The sequence below is a fragment of the Arachis ipaensis genome, chromosome B02 (genome assembly GCF_000816755.2).
Source record: "Arachis ipaensis cultivar K30076 chromosome B02, Araip1.1, whole genome shotgun sequence".
Classification (NCBI taxonomy): domain Eukaryota; kingdom Viridiplantae; phylum Streptophyta; class Magnoliopsida; order Fabales; family Fabaceae; genus Arachis; species Arachis ipaensis.
The window spans coordinates 56,527,395-56,547,227 of NC_029786.2; the positions used below are offsets into that span (position 1 = coordinate 56,527,395).

Sequence of the window (19,833 nt, forward strand, 5' to 3'; positions counted from 1 at the left end):
ACTAAATATTAAATATATTTTTAAAAATTAAAATTATACATAATAATTTATTACTATTAAAAAAAGTTGGGGGGCCGAGGCCGCCACTCGCCCCCCTATGTCCGTCCCTGTGTACATTGGCACCTTTACCATATTGAGAACCCCCGGTTCTTATTCTATATATATTGTTGTTTTCATATGCAGGACGCGAGGCACCACACTGAGCATTCTGGAGACTCTTAGAAGCGAAGAACTATCTTAGGACTCAGTGTTTGTATTTTGTTTATGTTTATATATGTATATAGATTCTCCACCTTATCTTTTGTCCCTCTTAGAGGCTGACTTGGAGAAACAGGTGTTTTGTCATATATTTTAGGTTGCTCTTAGGGTTATATATATGTATGTATGCTCTGGTCGGCCTTTGCTTCGCAGGCAGAACCTAGAGCTTGTTATTTGTGTCTTTGGAACTCTGATCTTGTATATACATTATCTTTTCCAGTCGATCTTATCTACATTTCTACGTTTACCCAAACGCGAGTGATGTGCTTTTCTATTTGTATTTCATTTTAACTCTTTTTCAAGGCTCCTAGATAACTACCTTTTTCAATATATCTATATATGTATTTTATTTTTATAGGTCGTAGCGCCTTGCCACCTCTGATTTACGGCCTAGGTGTAAACCTCTGTGTAGTAGGTTGTTACAACTGTGGTAGAAAATAGTTTTCTTTTATATATCTTCTTATGACAATTCTGAAACTCCTATGGTGAGACCGTGTGGTTAGGTTCTCACCTCCCTACAGATTTCTCTTTTTAGGATGGACGAAGGAATTTATGGTGTTTCTTCTGTGCATCTGATTGTATTGTATATTTACATATTAGTTATAATTTTTCTCTCGTCTTTGTTATTATATTTCTATGAAGAGGGATAGGAATTGTGATTTTGTGATATGCTTGTTAGTACTTGATTATATTATTCTTATATGTATAAAAGTGTTGTTATGAATTTTATGTATGTATGAATATGTAAAAAGAGTAAAATGTACTTCCAGTTTTCGAAGAAAAAATCCGATGAGGCTTTCAGTTAAAGGCCCCTATTCTGTTATTAAGAATGTAGAAGTCGTCGTAATATCCTCGCTATCAGAGTGGCGCAGACGGAAGTGTGACATTCTGATAGTCAGGAGATTACAAAAGGGGTTGCTGTTGTTTTTGTAGAAGCGATATGGAGCTGTGGTTGCAGCTGCTGCAGCTGCAGGCCAGGAGCAGGAGGGGTTTTGATGTGTTTTATACCGTATAGGTTTCGACTATTCGAAGTAGGATTTTTCTTAAAACATATTTTATATTACGGAGTTGTTATAAATAGATATTGGTGTGATAAAAAAATATATTCTTTGGTGATTACATTAGTCTTATGGATTGAACTGAGTTACTCTGGATGATTGTTATTATTTTCCTAGTTGATTTATTGACTATTTGAGAAGGCGGGGTATTCTATTTGTTGCTTAACTTTGTTGAATTGGTTTTATTAATTTATTGAAGTGAATTGATGTTTGAAATGATTTGATATTTGAAAATGATATGATATTGTAATTGGTTTAATATTTGGAAATGATTTTAAATTTGAAAATGATTTGATATTGGAATCGGTCTGATTTTGAAAATGGTTGAGAAGAGTTTAAGAAATGATTTGGTTGGGACCCGAGAAGGGTGGCAAAGTCCGAGTTTTAGAGGTGATGCTACTGAATTTTTTAGGAGAATTGGTAGTTTTATTTTGGTTAATTAGATTAAAGAACTATTTTATTGGATTTTGATTTAAGTAAAGAAAATAGTATGATTTGGGGTGTTTGAGCGAACTTTAAAGTGATTGTTAAAGAATAAATGGTTATTTTATTTCAGTTAAGATTTTGATTTGCAAATAGGATAATTTTTTGGTCTTTGAGAAAAGGCTTTGAAAAGTTTCTAGGGGTTTTCAAAAGCAATTGAATTTAAATAGTTAAGCAGCGATGAGATTTACTTGATGTTAATAACCCGGAAAGGATTATATTTTTGGAGTGATCTTGACACTTTAAAGAAATTATTCAAGAACAAAACAATTGTGATATTTCAATTAAGATTGTAACTTGTAAACCAGATGGTTTTGGGTCTTCTGAAAGAGGTTTAAACTTAAAAAGGTTTTTAAGTTAGTTTGGGATTTTTAGTTGAGTAAAGATAAGGATTTAACTTGCTTTTCAAGAGGATGAACTTGGAAATGGTTTATTATTGAATGCACTAAGTTTTGGATAAAAAGCGATTTTTGGTTACGTGAAAATGAGTTTTCAAAAGAGAAATGGTTTTGAAGTTAATTTAAGACTTTTGATTTGATGAAAATAAGCTTTATGGGAGTGATGGGTAGATGCAAGTGTTGTGGTTCGCACCACTTGCCTCAGATTGAGATTAGAACTCTCTGGGTAGATGCAAGGGTTGTGGTTTGTCCCACTTACTCTGGTTTGAGATTGGAACTCCTTGGGTAGATCTAAGGGTTGTGGTTTGCCCCCACTTATTTTAGGTTGAGATTTGAGACACTTTGTTGACCTTTTGTCGCAAGATATGGTCAGACACTTAGACCTTTCCAGATGATTCCACCAAGAGAAGTTGATGAATATAAATACCTCTTGGAAATGCGCACTGAGGGACTGTCCAGAGTTTGCTACCAGACATGTCGAGTTTTGGCTTATAACCAAAAGATGAGCTCATTGGCCGTAGGACAGGCATGCATCATTTATATTTATGTGACATTATTTGGGTGTGCATATTATATTTGGTTTGCCTATGTGAATATTTCTATTTAACTGCTACTTGTTATACTTGTTGTAATTGCTCTTGATTGTGTTTGAACTTCATTATTTGTGATTATGACTGGTTGGTTCGGATTATGGTGGTTGAGTATTGATTGATTGTGTTTGGGGCCAGAGGCTATGGTATGTTATATGTCTTGGTAAGTTTGATTGGAATGGTTCTCTAGTAAGTAGTGGAATGTTATGGTATATTATGTTGGGCTTGGAGTTTTTACAAATAAACTATAAATTTGGATTTTTGGATAATTAACCGTTGGTTTTTAAAAAGATTTATAAGACGAGCGATGATCATTGCGGTAGAAAACAATTTTCTTTTATATATCTTCTTATCACAATTTTGAAACCCCTATGGTGAGACCTTGTGGTTAGGTTCTCACCCCCTACAGATTTCTCTTTTCAGGATGGACGAGGAAATTTATGATGTTTCTTCTGCGCATCTGATTGTGTTGTATATTTATATATTATTTATAGTTTTTCTCTCGCCTTTGTTATTATATTTCTTTAACAAGGGATAGGAATTATGATTTTATGATATGTTTGTATAGTACTTGGTTATATTATTCTTATATGTATAAAAGTGCTGTTATGATTTGTATGTATATATGTATGTATGAATATGTGAAAAGAGAAAAATATACTTCTGGTTTTTAAAGAAAAAATCCGATGAGGTTTTCAGTTAAAGCCTCCTATTCTATTATTAAGTATATAGAAGTCGTCGTAATATTCTCGCTATTAAAGTGGCACAGCCAAAAGCATGACATTCTGATAGGAAGAATGTTACACATATTCAGATAGTAAAACTTTCACTCTATCTCCACTCTCATGATTTATCTTTTATGAACACCTGCTCGAGAATGTTCACGCTTCTGCAATTTCTTTCTAAATGATTTCCTCTTTCATTAACTATTTTCTCATTATCATTCCTACTAAAAAAAGGTTTAATCATTCCGTTGGTCCCTATAGTTTTGTCAAATTTTCAATTAGGTCCCTATACTTTTTCTCCTTTTAATTGGATCCCTAAACTAATTTTTTTTTCAATTAGATCCCCACGGTGATAAAAAAAAATGTTTGATTTAATGGAATATTTCGTTCCCAAATTGAAGATACCCTAATTTTTTTTCTAAATCCCTAACTGTCTCTTTTCTTTTATTTTTATAAAGACAAAATTAACCCTCTCACTCAGCCTTATCATCTTCCTCTTATCCGTCTCTTACCTCTCCCACCCTCACTCCTCCCACCTCCACGGCACCCCTCCTTCCCCCTCCCTGCTCTCCGATTCCACCCCTGACGACTTTTCCTCCAATGACTCCATCGACAAGCTCGACTTCAACGACCAAAACTCTGATCCCTCCGTTGATGTAACATCCTATTATCCTAAGCCTTACCTCTCTAGCCGTAAAGCGAAAGATAACAAAATGCCACGACAGTTTTAAAGCTCATACCATACTACATATAGAAAGAAATAATAATACTAGAAGCCTGATGAAGGAATAAAAGCTCAAAGTCGCATGAAGCGGAATTACAAAATGCGAAAAGCGTTCACACACGATACCTAAACGCATAGGCAAGATAAGAACAGAACATTAAATATACAACCTTGCATTAAAGCTCTAAGATACAAGGTAGTAGCTAATACACAACAAAGTTTTATAAAAGGTTTACTCCTATCTCTCGAAGTTTAAAAAAAAAGCCTCTAAGGCAACAAAGTTATATTTATACAAAAGATGAGAGAATAACTACAACAGAAGTAAAGCAGAATAAGACAAAAGATAAACCATTCTCCGTTCTTCCGTGCTTCCATCTCCTTTCCACTTTGCCTATTTTCCTACCTATCTTAGGAAGCTTCTTTGTTCCTCACCTTTCATCCGCCACCACCTCATCCTTGGATTCTTCGTATCATATTTTTTCCTTAACTTTTGCTCAATACAAAAATCAATAGATGACGAGCATCCTATATTATGCTTTTAAACTCTCTCCTGAAATAATTTTATAATCAATGCAAAATTTCTGGTCGACTCTCCTCGACAAGAAGAAGTTGATTTGAGAGTTTGTTATACCACTCCTATAGGTTATAAGATGTTCGTCTCTCTTTTAAAAATATGTATTTACGATGAGAAGGTCAAAGGTTGAGGAAAAGTCTAAAATAATTTTACTCTCGGTATTGACCACCCCGAAACCATGGCCTCCGTGAATACTTTTATACCCAATCACTTCTCTTCCAGCATGGCCATTTAAATCTCCTCCTTAGAAAATCTTATCTTGCGAAGGTATGTCTTGGACCAAACTCTCAAGATCCTCCAAAAACCTTATCTTATGTTGCTTGTTCGAACCCACTTGCGGTGCATAGATGCTAATCACATGAAAAATACCTCCTTCCCCCAAAAATTTGTTAGAGATGATTCGATCATCCACCCTCTTGACATCAACTACGTCCTTCTTCCACTGTTTTTCCACGATAATACCTACCCTATTCCTATTCTTTACCTTTCCTGTATACCAAAGCTAACCTAGAGGTATCCAACTCACTAGTCTTCACACCGACCCATTTTATTTTTTGGAGGCACATGATGTTAATCTTCCTCCTTGTCATGGTATCCACCACCTCCATGGATTTTTCTGTTAGAGTACCTATGTTCTATGTCCCAAATCTCAATCTTTTGTTGCTGTGAGCTTTACCTTTACCTTTTTCTTTGTGAACTAGCATATTTTTTCTTGTTCGTTCACAAAAACGCGGGAACCCTTGCTCATTTAACACTACACTCAGGCACCGATGCAACGGCTCTTACTCATTTGACACTGTACGCAAGTCATACAGCACATTGCTTTCAGGTAACGACTTAGCTTTAGTGCAATAACGTCTTATATCCATGTTATGAAGATTCGACTAAGTTTTTATGTTGCCTGTCGAAAGCCTAACACAATTTAAAATTGATTTTTGCTAAAGGTATAGCCTCTATCCATTTTGTAAAGTAATCTATAGCAACGATTACGAATTTAACCTGACCTAGTGCTTGTGGAAAAGGACCGAGGATATCTAGCCCCCAATTTTACTGAAGGGCCAGCTTACCTCTAACGTTTGTAATTGTTCAGCCGAATTGTGAATGATTAGTGCATGGTGCTGGTAACGATCACAGTGTTTAACCTTGTTCAAACAATCTTTTGTAGTTTAGGCCAATAGTATCCTGCTCTTAGTATTTTGGAAACCAAGCTCCTTTTTCCTATGTATGTGCTACATACACCTTCATGGACTTCATTCATGGCGAGGTTGGCATCTTCTTTGTTTAGGCATTTTAATAGAGGTCTTGTGAAACCTCATTTGTATAACTCGGCTCCCACCATTGTAAAGAAGTTAGATCTCCTGTTGAATTGTCTTTTGTCTTAGATATTCCTGGTATCATTCCTGTTTGTAGATATTGTATAAATGGTTTTGCCAATTTTCATCCTATGAAATACCCAACACACTTGTTAATTGGACACTAGATTCATCTAGTGTTAGTTATGATAAGCTCGGCTGATGGGTTAGGCTTCTAGTAGTGGCTAGTTTGGATAGAATATCAGCTCAGCAGTTTTACTCCCGAGGTATGTAGGATATTTCAAATTTTAGAAAACAAGTGACAAGATTGTTGACAATAGAGTTATATTTTTCTAATAATGTATCCCTTACCTAGAAATTAGCTGTTACTTGTTGCATGACCAATAGGGAATCACATTTGACATTGAGGTGTGTTATTCCAAAGGTATTAGCTAATTTTAGACCAGCTATAAATGCTTCATATTCTGCTTGGTTATTGCTAACATGGAAAGTGAATTGTAGATATTGTTCTACAACCATTCCTTTGATATTTTTGAGTAATATCCCAGCTCTAGAGCCTTGCACGTTTGAAGCCTTATTGACGTATAACGTCCATATCTTGTCATGTGAAAGAGGTTCGTCGAGTGTGAGTTCAGCTATGAAATTGGCTAGTGCTTGAGACTTAATGGCTCCTCGTGCTTGGTATTGGATATCATACTCTGGGAGCTCTATAGACCATTTGATTAGTTTTCGGCGAGTTCAGGTCGTGTTAGGATTTATCTAAGTGGGTATTCTGTCTGGACTATCATAGTGTGGCTTTGAAAATAGTGTCATAGATGCCTTCCTGTTATGACAAAAGCCAAGACTAGTTTTCCTAGCTTTGAGTACCTTAATTTGGCGTTCTACAGAGATTTGCTGACGAAGTATATTGGTTGTTGCTGCTTACCTATTTCTGTCACCAAAACAAAACTAATAGCATGATTAGTAATAGATAGATATAGGTAGAGAGGTCTACCATGCTCTGGTTTCTAGAGTATAGGTGGTGAGGATAGTATGTACTTTAGCTCAGTGAATGCTTGTTCGCATTCGTTTCACTAGATGAATTCTTTTTGTTTTCTTAATGTTTTGAAGAAATGGTGTGAACGGTGTGCAATCCGAGGTAGGAATTGTGATAGTGCTACCAAATGGCCAATGATTTTTTGGACTTCCTTAATTGATTTGGGGATCCTCATTTCCAATATAGCTTAGCATTTTTCTGGATTCGCCTCTATACCTCAGCAAGTTAGCATATAACCGAGGAATTTGCCATCGTAAACTCCAAAAGCACCCTTTTTTGGGTTTAGTTTCATGTTGTACACTCGAAGTTGTTGAAAGATTTCCTTTAGATCATTGATATGATCGCTAGGGGATTCGATCTTTGCTACCATATCGTACATATACCTCTATATTTCATCCGATTTGGTCAGCAAAAATTTTGTTCATTAGCCTCTGATAAGTTGCACCTGCATTTTTGGGTCCAAATGGCATAACCTTATAACAAAACTTACCATGGTCAGTAATGAAAACGGTTTTATCTTGGTCAGGCATATACATAAGTATTTGGTTATAGCCAGAATATGCATCCATGAAACTTAAGCATTGAAAACCAGATGAGCTATCAACTAATTTGTCAATATAAGGTAGAGGATATGCGCCTTTTGGGCATGCCTTCTTGAGATCAGTGTAGTCTACGCACATCTTCCACTTACCATTGTGTTTTTTAACCATGACCACATTTGCTAACTAACTTGTGAATCTGAGTTTCTTTATGAATCCAGCATTGAGTAGTTTCTGAGTTTCTTCTAAGGAGGCTTCCTTCTTGTCTATACCAAGGTGACGCTTTTTCTGGGCTATAGGTTGGATTGATGGGTTGATAGCAAGTCTATGGCAAATGACATTTGGGTCAATACCTGACATGTCTGTCGGAGTCCAGGCAAACAAGTTGATGTTTTGCTGCAGTAGTTTGATAAGGTGTTCCTTTGCTTGCTCTTGTAAAGCATCTCCAATATAGGTGTGCTTGTCTTCATCGTTTGTCAATTTTATTTTTGTTAAGGCGTCTGTAGGCATAGGTCGGTCTTGTAGGTTTGTTCGAGGGTCTAGATTTGCTAAAGTAGGTAGGCTCTCCGCTTGTACGTACTGCTCGTCGGCTTGTCTTGAAGGGTTTACCTTGAGGCTTGTGTTATAGCATTGTCTGGCCTCTTTTTGGTTAGCGTCGATGGTGACGACTTTGTTATCTTGTGAGAAAAACTTGACACACAAATGTATAGTCAAAACAATAGCATGAAAAGCATTTAAAGAAGGTCTGCCTAAGATGATATTATATGGGCTTTTGTAGTCCACAACTAGGTATTGGATATCTAAAGTTTTACAATCAGGGTAATTGCCTAGTGATGTTTGTAACCATATATAACCTCGAATTGGAACACGCTCACCTGAGAAATCTACCAGTTCTCCTATAGATGGTTGGAGAGCTTTGTCACTTAGTTTCATATTTTGGTATATTGAATAGAAAAGTACATCGGCGCTACTACCTGGGTCCATAAGGACTTTTTTCGCCAATGGCTCGCCAACTTGTAACGATATAACGGGATCATCCAGGTCTTTATCTATTGCTTTGTAGTCTTAGGAATTGAATATGATATCTGAAGCATCAACGTTGGTTGTATAGATCGGCTTAGAGCCGGTAACTGACATCATGGTCCTATAGGACCTTTTTCTGGCCGAGTTGCTACACCTCCACCTGCGAAACCACCAGAAATACAATTAATAACTCCGTGAGGTTGGTTAGGGTTGTCATCTGCCTTTTTTCCTTTGTCCTTATGATTGTCATTTGATTTGTAGTGTTGGCCAATCGAGGTCATCTGTATTTCGTCGGTGTCCTCGTCTATCAATGTATTTGTCTAGCAGGCCTTGGTGAGCTAGCTTCTCGAGGAGGTCTTTTGATATAATGCAATCATTTGTGGTGTGTCCATGCTTTTGATGAAAGATACAATATTTAGATTTATCCACATATCATTGGTCTTGGTATGTCCCTGCCTTATTCGGTGGTTTGATCAACTTTGAATGTAGGATGTCTTTGATAATATCCTCTCTTTTGGTGCTGAAAGGGGTGTACGAATCAAACTTTAGTGTTAGTTTGAATGGTTTTTTATTTGTTTTATTATTTGTATATCTGTTCTGCTTTTTCTTTTCTCTGTTAGGGTTAGCCCTCTTTGTTTTCCAAATTTGTCAAAGCTCTTATATTTCAATCTAGCTTGTTGCCTTTTCTCAGAATTTGGCCAATGTCTTCGACTTCGTAACAACTATAGTTTCCTGGAATTTTCTAGGGCAGAGCCCACTTTTTAGGGCATGCAAGAGGACTTATTGGTTAAGGTTACGTATCTCCATAGTTGCCTTGGCGAACGTCGTCAAGTAATCTTTAATACTTTTATGTTGTCCTTACTTTATGGTGTTGAGATAATTTGAATCGTGTACATAGATCTTTGATGCGGCAAAATTGTTGACGAAAAGGTCGGCCAGTTCGTCAAAATTTGATATAGAACCTGCAAGCAAATTAGAAAACCCAATCAAGGTAGCACCATCTAAAAAGGTAGGAAATGTACGACAGAGTATTGGACTAGATGCACCGTTCATGAACATCATTGTGTAAAACTTGGTGACATGTATGTTGGGATCGCCAATCCCTTCATAAGGTTTCAGTGTTGGTGGCAAGGTGAACTTTTTGGCATTTAAAATCCATGATGTCTTTTTAAAATAGATTGGTCCTTTTCACCACTAGCATTGTGGAGGTTGTTATTATGAGCTTGGCTTCTAACATGTGTTTGTCGTGATCATCCTTGTTTTCAGTGTTCCTGTGTTCTCCTCCCTTACTTTGGCTATTTTGTGTCTGATGTAATAGGTCGGCCATTCATTAGTTTTCTACTCGTAAAGACTTGTTGATGACCAATAGTTCAGCTTGAGTGGAGGGAGGATAGGGTTGCTTGGCTCGTCCGCCATAAGTTATGACCTGCAAAAAGGTGGCGATAATAAGGTAGAAGAGACGAAGGTGGGGTTAGTTAAACTTGGCCCCACGGTGGGCGCCAAATGTTCCTAGGTAGATGACTGGCTTCAAGGTATAGCTCGTCCTGTTCAACGATCGAACTCACTTCTCTTTGAATTGGATGAGGTATACATCGGCTTCTTCAGGAACGGTGGCGGTGGGCACCTGCAAAGGTACTCCAAAACTCAAGTTAGAAAGAGTATCAGATCAAGGATATGATATTCATAGTGAATAGCGTACCTTCTTCATCTCAGAAGTTTTTTGTATTTATATGGCTGTTTATATTGAAGACAATTATTGATATTCTCGGAGGTATTGAGAATATTAGCCTAATTATGTGGTAACTGCTTCTGAATGATATTTGACTTTATAGGATAAGTCTGTTAGAAGGATTCAACCGCGTGTTTATTTGATTTGGATTTCATGCGGTTTTGTTATGCACATTTATTATAGTTCCGATTTATAGGTAAGTTCAATTTGGGTTTATATGTAACGGATCACTATGCATGTTTCAAAATAACCCTTGCTTCAACTAAATGAATAATACATTGAAATAAATCACTATATATTTTAACAGATTTCATCATAAATTAATTTTTCAAAATACAAATTTAGTCAAAGAAACAATATTTTGAAACAAATAAAGTAATAATGTTGTCCTATCTTGAGTTGTAATATATTTTTCGGAGATAAGTAAACATCTACATGAATCTATTACAACTTTTTGTTTTCATGGACAATTATTAGAAAAAACACAACTATACTCTGATATGGAATTGTTAATATTGTTGGTTTGTTCGCTTCATAGCTCATAAGGTATACCACCAAATGCATTCTTCCGTAATATTGAAGTGATGAACACTACCAATTTCTCAAAATTGATTTTGGGTGTCCAAAAAATTTCTGTCAGCTAACACACTTCATACTTTACCACCAAGAAATGCCTGCACAAAATGATGAAAGCAAAATATAGCCACAATTATTGAAGTTGGAACAAACAAATGTTGTGAATGTTAGCAACCATCATTTTTTTGTGTTACTTTACAATTTTAGTATATTGAAAAGTATATATAAACTCTTGTTAAGAAAACTAAGAATTAAACTGAGCATGCTTGTATTTTTCATCTGTAGTAAACCGCCGCCAACCGATCGACTCGTTACCAATTAATCCACCTCAAAACCAACCAAATGCCTGCTTACCATAAACACCTCAACTGCCGATCGAATGACCTAACAGGCCGATTGTCAACAGGCTGATAGCCATTGGCATACCTTGGATGACTCCCTTAACCTACTACATAAGGCTGGCGATACTGACAATCTTTATCTAATTAATAAATTTGTAATTGTTATATAACTTTTTAGTTGCTATCAAGACGATGTATGTACTAAGATTTGGTAAAGAAGAATGTTAAATTTTATGGATTTTTTTATTTGATAATAACGATTTATGGTTTGTCTTGTGCTCAATTAAGTGGATTTTATTAATCTTTCATACACTTATCCATACAAAATGCATGATTTTACATTCTCCTTCCTGATTTTGTGCTATGATTTAAAACATGCTTCTTTGGCCTTATATTTGCTAATATTAATCTTCTCTTATTACCATTCAATGCCTTGATATGTGCGTTAAGTGATTTCAGAGATTACAAGGCAGGAATGACTCAGAGGATAGAAAGGAAGCATGCAAAAGTGGAAGGAATACAAGAAATTGAAGAAACTGCAAAGCTGTCAGCCTGATCCTTTCGCACTAAATCGATCATAACTTGAGCCATAGAGATCCAAATGATGCGGTTCTAGTTGCTTTGGAAAGCTAACGTCCGGGGCTTCAATTTGATATATAATTTGCTATAGTAGCCGTACATATAGGGGACGCAAACGCGTGCTCTACATGGACGCGTCGCAGTGACGAAAATCAGCGTGGCAGATTTCGCCCCCAGCAATTTTTGGACTATTTTTGGCCCAGTTTTCGTCCCAGAAAATACAAATTAAAGGTTATAAAGTGGAGGAACCCATTCATTCATAAAACACACTTTCAAATACACAATTTTAGGATTTAGATGTAGTTTTAGAGAGAGAGAGGCTCTCTCCTCTCTCTTAGGATTTAGGATTAGGATTTCTCTTATTTTAGGATTGCTTCTACAACCAGAGGTTCAAAGTTCCTTTAATTTATTTTCTACTTTTATTTATTTTGTTATTTTAATTGTTATTTATGTTGCTCAATTGGCTTATGAACATTTCCATGTTAGGACTTAAATTTATGTTTAAATGCAATTTGAGGTATTTTAGATTTAAGATTTCTTTTTTTTATTTATGTTACTGCTGCTTCCCATCTGAAGGCATTTTTATTCAGTTTAGATTTATTTTCTCCTTTTGGCTTTGGTTAAGTAATTTATAACACTTGAGTTGTCAAATTCAGCTGTTGATTGAAATTGAAATTTTTTGCTGATTAATTTGTACTCCAATAACTCTAGTCTTTCCATAGGAGTTGACTAGGACCTGAGGATCAAATTAATTTAACCACTTGACTTTCCTTTGTTTAGCAAGGGTTAATTAAAAGTGGGAGCAGAATCTAATTCTCTTCACACCTGATAAGGATAACTAGGATAGGACCTAAATTTCTCATACATTGCCAAGAAATTTTATTAATTATTAATTTATTTTTCTTGTTATTTAAATTACTTGTTCCCTATTTCAAAAACCCAAAAACTTATTTTTTTACATAACCAATAATAAATCATACCTCCCTGCAATTCCTTGAGAAGACGACCCGAGGTTTGAATACTTCGGTTATTTATTTTTATTGGGTTTGCTTTAGTGACAAACAAAACTTTTGTACGAAAGGATTCTTATTAGTTTAGAAACTATACTTACAACATGATTATATTTGTGAATTTCTTTACTAGCAAAAATCCGCTCTTCAAAATGGCGTCGTTGCTGGGGAATTGCAAACGTATGCCTTATTATTGATTATTGTAAATATTTACTTTTAAATTAATTTTATCGAAAAAAAATCAGATTTTTATTTTAAAATTTTTTATCTTATCTTATCTTAGTTTTAAATTTCAAAATTCAAATCTTTTTCAAAAATCATATCTTTTTCAAAATCTTATCTTATCTTATTTCAAAATCAAATTTCAAATTTCAATATTTAAATTCCAAAATTCAAAATTCAAAATTCAAAATTTAAATTTAAAATTTTAAAAATCAAACCTTTTCAAAATTTAAATCTTTTTCAGATCTTTATCTTATATTGTTGACTTTTTCAAAAATTCAAATTTCAAAATTTAAAATTCAAAATTTAATTTTCAAATTCAAAAATTTAAATTTCAAAACCTTTTAAAATAAAAACTTATCTTCTCTTACCTAACTTATCTTATCTTTTCTAATCTTAAAATCAAATCTTTTTCAAACCTTTTCTCTTATTTTATTTTATTTTTTTTATTTTTCTTTGCTTGTTTATTTATTTTTGTTTTTAATTTTTATTAGTTACTATGAGTTCTCACCCCCATCGCTTTAAGTTTGGTTCTAATGTTGTTGAAAGGAATGGAAGCTATAACAGGAACATGCATCAAGGTCAAAGTAATCAAAGATGGAAGGAGCCACGAGGATCTGATCAACCCTTTAGGCAACAACACCCTCCAAGATACCATCGACCACGACAATTCCACAATGCATGTCAAAACAACAGTTATGGTGGACCCTTCCGTGACAACTAACCTCCACCAGTTTGCTATGGTCAAGAGCCATTCCGGGTGCATACCAAGATGATAGATATGGTGGACCCCCTTGTAATTACCAACAAGCCCCATCATACGCCTGTAAACCACCTCCTCAACATAGCTTTGAACCACTACACTCACAAGCCAACTACCACCATTCACCTCCATATGACCCTAACTCTTATCTACCCCAATTCCAATCCAATTACCCCCAACAACCACCACTTCCATATGCACCATGTTCATACCCATCAACCCAAGAATCACAGGCTCGTCTCAAGGAAATAGTGAATAAATTTCATGCAACCCTTCACCAATTGAATCAAGCGATAAATCGATTACCTTCCCGACGTTCGGACACTCAAGAAACCCCCATGGCTTCATGTGGACAATCTAATGAAGAACGTAGCATGAAGGAGATACTAGAAACTCCAATGGACAGTACGGAGCATGAGTTTGTACTGTAACAAGTGGAGGAAGCTGTAATTATTGAAGAGGAAGAAGTGGTTGAAGACTTAGGAGATGCTGAACCTCCATGGGAAAGTCAAGTTATAGAGCCTCCCTCAAAGACGTTTGAAATTGATGTTGAGGAGGGTGTACAACCTCCAATGCAAATCATGGTTGAAGACTTTGAAGAGGTTGATCAAGAGATAGATTCAATCATTGATGAATTCTTATCTACAATTGAATCCTCTCCCATTGGACTTGACATGAAAATTAAAGAAGAAAAAGCACAACCTCCCATGCCCTTGGTGATCAATGAAGAAGAGATCAAATTAGAAGAAAGCTACCAAGAGGAAGAGGTTGATATTGAAGAAGCTTGTAAGGAGGTGGAAGTTGTCAAAGAAGAGCCCAAGAGAATGGAGCTGGAAACCACCTTGCCAAAGTTATTGGAGACCTCTCCCCCAAAACCATCACAATCCATTCCTTCATTCAATTGGGTAAATCTTTCATCTCTAAGCTTAATTAGCTCACTTGAATATGCTTTGCTTGAGACAAATGGGCAACTCAGAGCTCTTTATGGCTTTAAGAGTAAGAGGCAGATGGTTAGTGGTAGGAGTTGTCATGCAAGATTCAATATGGTGGAAAACTCAAAGTTTAAATGCAAAGATTGGTGTAAAGCTCAACTGAATGGGTCTAGGAAGTTGGTTGGCCGCTTTAGTGAGAATTCAAATTTTTTGCTACTCGGATGGAATCATGATGATCAACAAGAAGACGGGTGCAAAAGCAAGGTTTGGGACCCCGAAATTCATTCCAGCAATCAACACTCTTGGGGCCTTGTCACGTGCTTTAACTTGCTTGAAGGCTTTCTACGCCTAGTTTGGGATCCCGGAGGCCATTGGAATTATAAACATTGGTGGGGATTCAAGGATTAGTACAAGCACAAGCCACCAAGACAAGGAGCTTACCAAATGTCCAACTTAAGGACAATAACTAAAAGTGCTAGGTGGGAGACAACCCGTCATGGTATGATCGTTCCTTTTCAAATTTTAATTTTATTTCATTTTTGTTTGTTTTAAAGTTTTGTTTTATTCTATTGAACCTGGAATTATTCATAACCTCCATATCAGCATTTGCATTCTGCATTCTGCATATTGCATACAGCATAAAAAAAAAAGCACGCACGCGACGTGACAGCGTCTCTTACGCGTCCGCGTCACCAGTGCATTTTGAAGAAAAGAGAATTGGACAGAGAGTCACGCGAAAGTGTGGCTGGAGGTGTGCCTTAGGAACAAACATGCCCACGCGTCCGCGTCACCCATGCGACCGCGTCATTTTGAAAAATAGCCTCCCCATGCATCCGCGTTACCCACGCGAACGCGTGGCCCTGCAAAATCGACGTAAAGAGGTGTTTGGCAGAGAGTTATGATGGAGCTGGGCTGGAACCATGCTAGAAGAACAAGCCCTACCACGCGACCGCGTGCCCCACGCGACCGCGTCGTTTTTAAAATTTAGCCATCCACGCAATCGCGTCGACCACGCAAACGCGTCACCCCAAAATTTGGCAAAATGAGTATAAAACAGAGAGTTGCGCGAACGCACGGCTGCACTCGCGCCAATTGCACAAATCAGACCATGCGATCGCGTGACCCACGCGTCCGCGTCACCTGAACTTATCGCCAACCACGCGATCGCGTAACCCACGCGTCAGCGTCACAAGCAACGCACAGCTTATACAGAACAGGCAATATATCTTATCTTTTCTTCCCTAATCCTAATTTTCTCTTCTCTCTTCTTATTTCTTTCTTCCTTCTTCCTTACTTTCTTCTTCTTCATCTCTTTAACTTCTCATCCTTCTTTTCTTTCATTCTATTTTACTTAATTTATATGCATACTTTCATTCATTGCATTTTAATTTTGTGCATATTTTTATTTTCTTTTCTAAATTTATTATTTTTTCATTGGTGTTAAATTTTCTTATTCAACTGTTGCATCTTTTCTTGCATTATTCCGGTGCTTCATGACTTGTTTTTATTCTAATTGGGTATTATTATTCACAAGTCAATGCTAATTTTTGTATTACTGGTATTCCTCTTGCATTGATATGAACTTATACTGTCTTTCATTACCCACACTCCGCCCCTTTGTTACAAATTTTGCACCACTGGTATGCCATGTGCTTCTATTGTTTTCTCACGTACATGTTGAAGCTTCCATGTAAATGAGACCCTTATCATTTGGCATTAACCCACCCATACTTCATTTATTTTCTTATCTTTTTTTCTGGGTTACTTTTCTTCCCTTTTTTTCTCTTAGGATGGCCACCCGGAAGGGAACTGGAAGACGTTTACATGGGGAGATAGACAAGTCCATCTGCAAAATCTTCGGAAAAAAGCGCCAGTTGGAACAGGCCGTCCACCTGCACATCTCAGCATGCACCAAGGACAATGCAATCTTTAAGTGTGGGGAGGTCGATACCAATCTCCATGGGTTAGTTATTCTCTTCTCAACACCAATATTCTATTTTCTTTATTAGTTCATTGTTGCATTTACATGTTTGATTGCATGTTTATTTGATTTTATGCATATTTTACCACTTGGTTGAAGTAATATTTTCTTTTTCAAGAAATTTTTATAGTATTTCACTAATTTAAATTAAAAAAATTTTTCTGTTAAAACTTGTTTGAAGTTGTATTTAGAACATAGTTTAAAAAGCTAAGAACACACAACCTGTGAGATTTTGAGCTTATTTATATGGTTACATTATTTAACCATAAATTTTTATTCTTGTGTGTTTTCTTCCCTATGATTGCAATCTTTGCTTTGTTCTATTCTATATGTCCACTATTTAGTATATTTACATGCTTGCATATGATTGAGGCCATCACTTATTTTTGCTCACTTATCCCAAATAAGCCTACCCTTTAAATCACCCTTGTCAGCCACTTTAAGCCTTTTAAATCCCATTTGTTCTATATTTTACCACATCACTAGCCTTAAGCAGAAAAATAATTAATTATCCCAATTGAATATGTGGTTAGCTTAAGATAGAGATTGTGTGTTAATTAAGTATGGGAAAACCGTGGGAACATGGGTTAATAAGGGAATGTGTTATGGGAATTTGGGTACCTACTCATGTGAGACCAGAAAAATTAAAAAATCCATGTACATTGATAAGTTATGTTTATTCTTCTATATAAAAAAAAGAGAAAAAAAATAAAAAATCCAAAAATATTCAATAAATAAGTAAATAAATAAGGGGACAAAATTACCACAATGTTAAGTTAATGAAAAGAAATCAATGCATATGTGATACAAGTTAAGAGAAAAGTTGATGCATGAGTATATGAAATATGCAAAAGTGGGAATCTTGGGTAGCAAGGCATGAATTTAAAAGTATATAGAGTGTGTATATAGGTGAGAACTTAGGATAATCAAGGATTCAATTTATAGCTCACTTAGCCATATATATACCCTCACATTTACCTTAGCCCCATTACAATCTTGAAAAGACCTCATGATGTTTGTATTGGTACATTAAATATTTGTTGATTGGTTAGATGAAGAACAAAGTTTAGAAAGCATGACTGGAGAAGAGTAGAGTGATTAACCCTAGACACTTGAGAGATTAGAGTGATATACACTACTAGTGAGGGTTCAATGCTTGATTCTATGTTCCCTGCTTTCATGAGCTAACTTCTTACAAGTTTACTTGTCTTTTATTGTCTAATTTGAATTAGTGAAATCTGATTTATGTTTGTCTTGAAGAGCTTATTTACTTTTAACCAAGTAGGAAAAAGCATTCTGCATGTAGTTGCATTCATATAGATAGGTTGCATTTCATACATTCTACCATTCCTCTTCACCCCTTTATAGCTTCTCTTGAGCTTAGCATGAGGACATGCTAATATTTAAGTGTGGGGAGGTTGATAAACCACTATTTTATGGTTTGTCTTGTGCTCAATTGAGTGGATTTTATCAATCTTTCATACACTTATCCATACAAAAAGCATGATTTTACATTCTCCTTCCTGATTTTGTGCTATGATTGAAAATATGCTTCTTTGGCCTTATATTTGCTAATATTAATCTTCTCTTATTACCATTCGATGCCTTGATATGTGCGTTAAGTGATTTCAGAGATTACAGGGCAGGAATGACTCAGAGGATGGAAAGGAAGCATGCAAAAGTGGAAGGAATACAAGAAATTGAAGGAACTGCAAAGTTGTCAACCTGACCCTCTCGCACTAAATTGATCATAACTTGAGCTACAGAGGTCCAAATGATGCGGTTCCAGTTGCGTTGGAAAGCTAACGTCTGGGACTTTGATTTGATATATAATTTGCTATAGTGGCCGTACAGATAGGGGACGCAAATGCGTGCTCTACGCGGACACGTCGCAGTGATGAAAATCAGCATGGCAGATTTCGCCCCCAGCGATTTCTGGACTGTTTTTGACCCAGTTTTCGTCCCAAAAAACACAGATTAGAGGCTATAAAGTGGGGGAACCTATTCATTCATAAAACACACTTTCAAATACACAATTTTAGGATTTAGATGTAGTTTTAGAGAGAGATAGGCTCTCTCCTCTCTCTTAGGATTTAGGATTAGGATTTCTCTTATTTTAGGATTGCTTCTACAACCAGAGATTCAAAGTTCCTTTAATTTATTTTCTACTTTTATTTATTTTGTTATTTTAATTGTTATTTATGTTGCCCAATTGGCTTATGAACATTTCCATGTTAGGACTTAAATTTATGTTTAAATGCAATTTGAGGTATTTCATATTTAATATTTTTTTTTTTTTATTTATGTTACTGCTGCTTCCCATCTGAAGGCATTTTTATTCAATTTAGATTTATTTTCCCCTTTTGGCTTTGGTTAAGTAATTTATAACACTTGAGTTGTCAAACTCTGCTGTTGATTGAAATTGGAATTCTTTGCTGATTAATTTGTACTCCAATAACTCTAGTCTTTTCATAGGAGTTGACTAGGACTTGAGGATCAAATTAATTTGACCACTTGACTTTCCTTTGTTTAGCAAGGGTTAATTAAAAGTGGGAGCAGAATCTAATTCTCTTCACACCTGATAAGGATAACTAGGATAGGACCTAAATTTCTCATACCTTGCCAAGAGATTTTATTAATTATTAATTTATTTTTCTTGTTATTTAAATTACTTGTTCCCTATTTCAAAAACCCAAAAACATATCTTTTTACATAACCAATAATAAATCATACCTCCCTGCAATTCCTTGAGAAGACGACCCGAGGTTTGAATACTTCGGTTATTTATTTTTATTAGGTTTGCTTTAGTGACAAACAAAACTTTTGTACGAAAAGATTCTTGTTAGTTTAAAAACTATACTTACAACATGATTATATTTGTGAATTTCTTTACTAGCAAAAATCCGTTCGTCAACGATCAAATTTTATTAACATATGTTTTATCTTAAAATGAATAAATATCTAAATTAGTTTCAAAAT

At 35.7% G+C, this 19,833-nt stretch overlaps 2 protein-coding genes across 3 annotated transcripts in view; both read right to left on the reverse strand.

Annotated features, from left to right (window-relative positions):
• Window positions 7,885–8,682, reverse strand: LOC107627269. Its single transcript, XM_016330118.1, has one exon. The coding sequence runs from the start codon at window positions 8,680–8,682 to the stop codon at window positions 7,885–7,887; it is 798 nt and encodes a 265-aa protein (XP_016185604.1).
• The window catches only part of LOC107625312 (serine/threonine-protein phosphatase PP1-like), a 12,017-nt gene continuing 2,915 nt past the window's right edge, over window positions 10,732–19,833 (reverse strand). For both annotated transcript variants that reach the window (XR_002357428.1, XM_016327929.2), the window contains exon 4: window positions 10,732–11,124. Coding sequence is in view for 1 of the 2 variants with exons in the window: in XM_016327929.2 (XP_016183415.1) it covers window positions 11,101–11,124 (24 nt within the window). In the remaining variant the exon portion in view is untranslated. The remainder of the gene's footprint in view (window positions 11,125–19,833) is intronic.